Raw genomic sequence first — 7134 nt, 5'->3', positions numbered from 1 at the left:
GGACCGGTGTCTAAGAATGATTACCTTGTGAGAGAAGGTAATAGTAAAGAATCATTCGGTGCTTAGGGAAGACAACTTTCCCCTACTTAAAGGAGAGGTTATTGAGAGGCCCAATAGTTCTATTTATGTATATGTTATTGCTTCTTTCTATTCGTTATTAACAATAACAATAATAATTATACATTGGCCGAAAAAGGGCCTTCCAAACTACATATTCGGATTCAAAGAATTTTTTATGTATTTATTTAATTTAAAAAATATTTATGATTAATCAGAGGTTTTTTATTGATATATTATAGATAAGGAGGTGACATATGTTATCTAAAAAATGATAAGAATTGATTTGCTATTTCTAACCTTTGAAAGGATTGATTTGTAAAAACTTCCTGCGGAATATTCCAGCCGTGTGAGGGTAGGATTGGAATTCAATCTCTCGCAGCAAGCAGCACTCCGGTTTGTAGGAGCGGAGTGTGCTCGTCTCTCTTCCTGAGCAGGAGGAGGAAGCAGCAGCAAAATCCAAGCTTTTCACATTTCCAACAATGCTTTCGACAGAACCTGCCTTCGACGGGAGCAGAATGATTAAAGGTGAGAAGAAACTTTAATGGGCATCTTTGCTGTTCCTACTGTACACTGTGTGATCGGCTTGGGGGTGGGGGTGGTTTCTGTTAGCTGTGGGGCTTTGAGCAGGCGAAAGGTGCGAGCTTTGATTAGGATGCCTTGAGTTCTGCCCTTTTCTCCCCCACCGATGCAATATTTCTTCCTCCCAGGTTTGCTGATAGGTGGGAATCCTCTGTTTGCGTTGTCGTTTCACTCCTTGTCTTCTCTGTCCATTTCCTGAGCTTTCTCTGGTAATAGGGAAATCTTGGCAGCCAATACATGAACTTGGTGTAAGACCTGTGAATCCTTATTAGCATTGATATCTGAATCAAGGCCTTCTTCCATGGATGCCCTGCTGCTCTTTTTGCCTTTTGAGGAATTGCTTCCGAGATCAGTGTGCTTGGTGAAACTGAGCTCCTACATGCTGTTTTGGCTTTCAGTCCTCCAACCCTTCTTCTGATGTGCTGCTAATTGTATCTCTTTCTAGGAAACGAAATCTGTTCATTGGGGTAAGTGTTATCAGATCTGAAGGAGGAGGATTACTCTTACTCTTCATTGCTTTCGACTAGTTCATTCTCGTTGCCTTCTTGAAGGTTTGAAGACACCGATGGATACGAATGAGAATAACAAGTTTGAGCTGGAGAAGAACCATGGCAATCACTTGAGCAACCACAGTTCTGGCATCTCTGATCACTGGCAATTCAACACCTCAACCTCCTCCATGGCTGCCGGCCTTATGAATTTGGTGACCTCGTCTCCATATCCTTCAGCTTCGGAGATGGAGCCCTTCACTCCTGGCCTCTGGAACCACCATGCCGCTAATTGTGTGCCGATTGGAGAACCAGTTGCAGTGTCCTCCGGAGGGATGCTGCCATCGACTGTTCCTGGAATTTCTTCCCCAAGACTGCCTCATTTCCCCGCTGAAACGGCCTTAGTTGAACGGGCAGCAAGGTTTCCATGTTTCAGTGGTGGTAATTTTAGTGGCATGAACCTCCTATTTCGTCCATCTGAATCAATGGTTCCATATACTAATGCCATGGAAGATGTTACTGAGATCCAGCTTGGGAAGACTGAAATGAATACAACTGTACAAAATGGTGTCTTGCTCCCTGTTGACAATGCATCCGTCAACAGAGGTCTGATCACTAATCAAATAGACTGCGAATCCCATGAAGCCAATTTCACCAAAGGTGGTCAGGAAGGGAACACTGATTCATCTGATGCAGCTAGGAATTCATCTCCTAAGAAGAGGAGGACCACTCAGGTAATTTCATCTCTTTTTGTTGAGATGTTGTTGTTTCCTGTGCTGATCAACACTTGATTATAATCCTGTTTTGCTACGATGTGGAGAAGGAAGAGGTGAAAAGAGGCCCACAATCATCCTCAGAGACCACAAAGGAGACCACTGAAGGTAAACAAAAAGTAGACCAGAACAGCTCCGAGCACAGTGGAAAGAATGGAAAATATAGCTCAGAAGCTGCAAAGGGGGATTATGTTCATGTTAGAGCACGGCGTGGACAAGCAACTAATAGTCACAGTCTTGCAGAAAGAGTAAGGTTCCAATTGATTCTAATGGCATACTTTAGGAAGCTTAAAATGTTTGTATTTGAAATTGATGGATTCAGGTAAGAAGGGAAAAGATAAGTGAAAGGATGAAGTATCTTCAGGAATTAGTGCCTGGTTGCAGCAAAGTAAGTTCAAGAGGCATTTCGTCTGTAAATTGTGAAAATTTGACTTCTGTAATCCTAGAGTATGATGTGAGACTCTAATCTGTAGGTCACAGGGAAAGCAGTTATGCTGGATGAGATCATTAACTATGTTCAGTCACTCCAAAGTCAGGTTGAGGTAAGCTTCTATGGAAATTGCAATTGCAAATTACCTGTCTCTTTAGAATTTAACCATTGTTTTGAATCATGAAATACACTGAATTATTTATCTTGTTTTTTTTCTTGTTAAGTTCCTCTCCATGAAGCTTGCTGCTGTCAATCCACAACCCGAATTCAGCACAGAAGGGCTTCTGGCTAAAAACGTGAGAAACTTTTCTTCTTTCATTTTTAGCTAATCAATTGTTGCTAAGTTGAAAGGATTTCATAATGAAAAGATTTATGAATGATACTACTTGGTTTATTTGACCTTTCACAAACAGCTTCTACATTCTCATGGTGGCTGCTCATCTGCAACTGGATTGCCGCAGGAGATGATTTATCCTCAGGTATCTCTATATCCATCTCAGCAGGGTTTGATGCATTCTGCAATCTCTGCCATTATTAACCCTTCAGAGGCACTTAGGAGAGACATGAATGCTCAATTATCAACAACCAGTGTTTATAAAGAGTCTTCTCTGTCGGTAATCCTACTTATCAGACCTTTAATTCTACCTGATTTGAGATGATAAATCAGATTATATTGATTATTACATGTGAAAGAGAGTAGGTATTTGGATCAAGGACACCAAAAGGGACAAATTGAAGGAGAAGGAAAGAGGTTCTGAGATCTAACCAGAATAAATAATTTAAGAATGATTGTAGAGGAAATTTGTTTAGTGTCATCTATTTTTTTCGAGAATCTGCTTTTCTTGAATTGAATTATCTGTTTCTGTAGTTTATGATTGACTATACATAAACATTTCATTTTCTTTGACCTTAAAGTTGTTTACTAGGCTATAAACCTTTTCCTTTTATTCAATTCCCATGAATCGATCTTGCTTCAAGATTTATCCCCGGTAACTATCTCATTTGTTTTATCTTTCTAAAATTTTTTTTTGGTAAGTAAAAGTAAATTGATTATGTGTAAAGTTTCTACAAATAACTTTGTCTATACAAGTCATAGACGAAACCAGGTAACTCATAGAGTATACATGCGGTAGTTATGACTACACATGCTGTAGACTATAACTCCTAACTGTAGCCAACAAATAAAATGTAATGTCCAGATATGCCAAGACTACCTGTGGGTGCAACATTTAAATATCATGCCCAAGATCTTTAGCTAATAGCAAAATTGAATTTGACAAAAATATTTTTTTCTCTTCATGTAAAGTGCTCCATTTTGAGATCGTGCTCCATACATGATCTCGAGTCTCTAATAATCTCTGTCAAGAGCTGAGCATTGTTTGTGTGTTGACACTCAAAGATTCTGCTACATCTCTCCTTCCACATCCACCAAATAGCACATCTGAAAGTAAAATTTGCCAATTGTGTAAGAGGCCCTTTACTTGAGAAACATTGTATAAGGTCGCCTAATTATTGATGCAATTTGGTTGCGGCAGCCTATTGAGTTTGAATCATTGGAGAATTTCCTTCCATATCCATTTAGTATAGTCACAAGAAAAATAGAGGTGGTCAACAGTTACTTCTTGTTGCATACAAAGGGAGCATCGGTTAACATGATAGATACCTCTTCTCTTCATATTGTCTGTTGTAGGTAGTTTATTAAGAAGGGCCTGTCATGTACATAAGGAATGTCTTTGTGATCTCGGTCGATCCCATGTCCAACTGCTTGGGATCTACTTGTTATTTCTTTGTCTGATTTAATTCCATGCGGATGTGGCACTAAATTTACGATTGTCATGAGGCCAAATAAGTATATCTGAAGAGTTGTTCCTGATTGGAATAGCTGTGATAGTCGGCCAAAGTGATAACATTTCAGGAGAAATAGGATTAGGGAGACACCAGGTACCGTTAGTAATGAACTCGGAAACCTTCGAATCTTTGGGAGCCCCAAGGTTTTTTCATATTCTATCACCATATAATTGAAATATACTCTTCCCATTCACCCAAGGATCGTATTATATATTAGTACTAGTTCCATATGAGATTGCATAAGAAATGTGTTTGATTAGCCAATTCTTTGCCTTTAAAATTCCTCTTCTCATGCAAAAAAAAAAAACTTTTTTTTTCAGTTATTTAAGGTTCTAGTTTGGAAGCTCAATTGTCGGAACTCATCATTTGAAACATTTGGTAGCTAATTATAATAAGCTTTCTAATCAATTTGGTAGTAGACTAGAATCAAGGAAGTCCGAAGATAATGATACCTTGCATATAGTAAAAACTGAGAAAGATTCTTCAGCAGAATTGGATCTTGGATTTTTTGCTCTCACCTTCAAATTGCAAGTTCTAACTGATGAGTAACTGTCGACACATATGTATATATATAGCAACCTAACTTTGGTGTTTCTTTTTTCCTTCCACAGATACACAATCCTTGGAACAAAGAGGTCGTCATGCAAATGACCTACGGTGCTATTCCTCCAAATGCACCAGAGATGGATACTAAACCTGATGGCTTCACCATCTAAAACAACTACTCTCACCAAGTTCCTGTGCTAACATCCTAAAATCTCATTGTGCCTCCTTGGTTTGCGGCTAGATCACTCAAAAGCACTCATCGATCAGAAGACCGGGATAAGAGGTAGAAGAACGTACAGAAGATTCAGCATTCCTCTTCTACATGTTACATGATGTAGCGGGCCGTTATGCTTTTGGAAGTAATTATAGAGAGACAGTGAATGTTCCTCAACATTAAGAGTTGGCTTTTCATTTGTAATGGCATATAGGATAAAAAGCTCAGCTGATACATGAAGAGAAGGCTCGGATGTAAAATGGGTTTATTTTTTTATCAAAATGGAACATCAATTTTGCAGTCATGTTGTGCTTCTTCTACTTCTGGCTCACGTGGTTCTGCTGGTTCTGTTTGATTCATCATGTTTTCATATACTTCCAGTTAGATTTTTGCTATAATATTGCAGTCTCGATCGATTCAATCATATTTTTTATGGTGCATGTCTATAATCTTAGGTTCTGACTTCACAGGCCTTATCACCCATTTCTCTATGGGCTTACAACAGCCCAGAATTCACAGAGAAGCAAGACAACAACTTCGATTGAACTCTGTTCAGAGAACACTGCATGTTCTACTCAGATGCTCAAGCACCGAGTTTGACTTGGATTCATCATCGATTTCAATTGGAAATGGGTGTTTGCTGTCTGGATTCATGGAATGAAGAGCGCATCAATCATGGCAGTCTCTGCTGCACCAACATGTGATCCGACAAAGATCTTCTGGTTGTTGGAATTGGACCATCTCCAACCACAACTGGTCCAGAAGCCATGGAAGCTGAGCTGCGGCGGATCAACTTGGACCACCAATGTAGTGTGCTGTCTGCTCGTGCAACTCATGCTGCCTCGTCCCTTTATCGAATAAGATTTATTAAGAAGTTTTATTGAAGTAATTTTAGCTTGAATACATTAACATGTCCCTCTCCTATTTATACAGATTAGGAAGGAGGACTTTTCTCAACAGAATAGAGGATTTCTTCGTATAGTTGAGAAAATCTTATCTGCTATCATACCCCCACAAGATGGTGCTCATGTTAAAGATGTCGATCTTGGACCGATGCAATGCATATAGTTTACGAGTGAGAGGCTTCGTGAGTGAGTCTACTAATTGATCAATCGTATATATATATGAGAAACACGTAGTTGATGTTGGACATCTTGATCTTGCACGAAGTGGAAGTCGATAGTAGTATGTTTCATGCAAGAGTGGAACACTGGGTTGGCACATAGATAGGTAACTCCGACATTATCATAATATATTATAGAAATAGGTGTGGAATTGATGCTTAGTTCTTTGAGCAGATCTATGATCCAATTGAGATCTGCAACGACAGTGATGATGGCACGGTATTTAGCTTCAGTTGTAGATTGGCACGGTATTATAGAACTCCAACTAATTGGATTAGCTCGAAGGAAGATAATATACCTTGAAGTGGATGCTCTATCATCAAAATTTCTTGCCTAATCAGCATCGGCAAAGGCATGGAGATGAAGTGGAGAGTGTTTACGGAGAAAGAGACTATGATTGAGGGTCTCTTTAAGATATCGCAGGATTCATTTGACTATTGACTAGTGTATAGTAGATGGTCGCAGTATAAACTGTGATAATTTATTAACTGCAAATGAGATGTCTGGACGGGTGAGAGCTAAGTACTGTAAAGAGACAACTACTTGTCGGTATTGAGTGGGTTCCATAGCATAACTTTCATAAGATAATTTGAGTGATTCACTAGTAGAGAGGAGAGTTGTAACCGCATTTGCATCCTGCATATTTGTCATTAATAATAAATCTTGAATATATTTTCTTTGTGATAGGAAGATGTTGAATCTCGGATTTTGATGATGAAATTAATTGGTAAAGTGTTTGATCTAATCTATATGTTGAGATAAGTGTGCAGGATTAACAACGATAGTAGTAAGGCATAAAGCATATGTTGGGTTGGAGTCAAAGATCGGTTGATACATCGAAGATTCGAATGATGTGCGGAAAGTTTACCGGAAGCTCGTTGAGAGTTCATCGGGAGCTCGTCGAGAGTTCATCGGGAGCTCGTTGAGAGTTCGTCGGGAGTTCGCTGAGAGTTCGTTGGGAGTTCGTCGAAAGTTCGTCGGAAGATCACTTAAAGAACAATCGACATACCGAACAGATGTTGCTTATTTAAATATCTTAATTATCATAGTTAGACCTTAAGTTGAGTTAGCA

The 7134-nt window shown here is 39.1% G+C and overlaps 1 protein-coding gene across 5 annotated transcripts; it reads left to right on the top strand.

Moving 5' to 3' along the window:
* Positions 1–449: 449 nt before the first annotated feature.
* LOC135633555 (transcription factor bHLH49-like) lies at positions 450–5231 on the top strand. Of its 5 annotated transcripts, XM_065143124.1 has the most exons (9): positions 498–585; positions 670–779; positions 856–1106; positions 1191–1861; positions 1948–2153; positions 2228–2288; positions 2374–2442; positions 2555–2626; positions 2744–5231. In XM_065143124.1, exons 4-9 carry the CDS (start codon positions 1205–1207, stop codon positions 2987–2989), a joined length of 1311 nt encoding a protein of 436 aa, XP_064999196.1. In that variant the 5' UTR covers positions 498–585; positions 670–779; positions 856–1106; positions 1191–1204; the 3' UTR covers positions 2990–5231. The 5 variants fall into 5 exon arrangements, with proteins under 5 accessions (XP_064999198.1, XP_064999195.1, XP_064999194.1 ...); XM_065143126.1 differs by lacking the exons at positions 670–779; positions 856–1106 and having other exon boundaries at positions 450–585; positions 2744–2809; positions 4790–5231; XM_065143125.1 differs by lacking the exon at positions 670–779 and having other exon boundaries at positions 474–585; positions 1085–1106.
* Positions 5232–7134: the final 1903 nt, after the last annotated feature.

The sequence above is a fragment of the Musa acuminata genome, chromosome BXJ3-3 (assembly GCF_036884655.1).
Source record: "Musa acuminata AAA Group cultivar baxijiao chromosome BXJ3-3, Cavendish_Baxijiao_AAA, whole genome shotgun sequence".
Lineage (NCBI taxonomy): Eukaryota > Viridiplantae > Streptophyta > Magnoliopsida > Zingiberales > Musaceae > Musa > Musa acuminata.
This window is presented reverse-complemented; position numbering and strand designations above follow the sequence as displayed.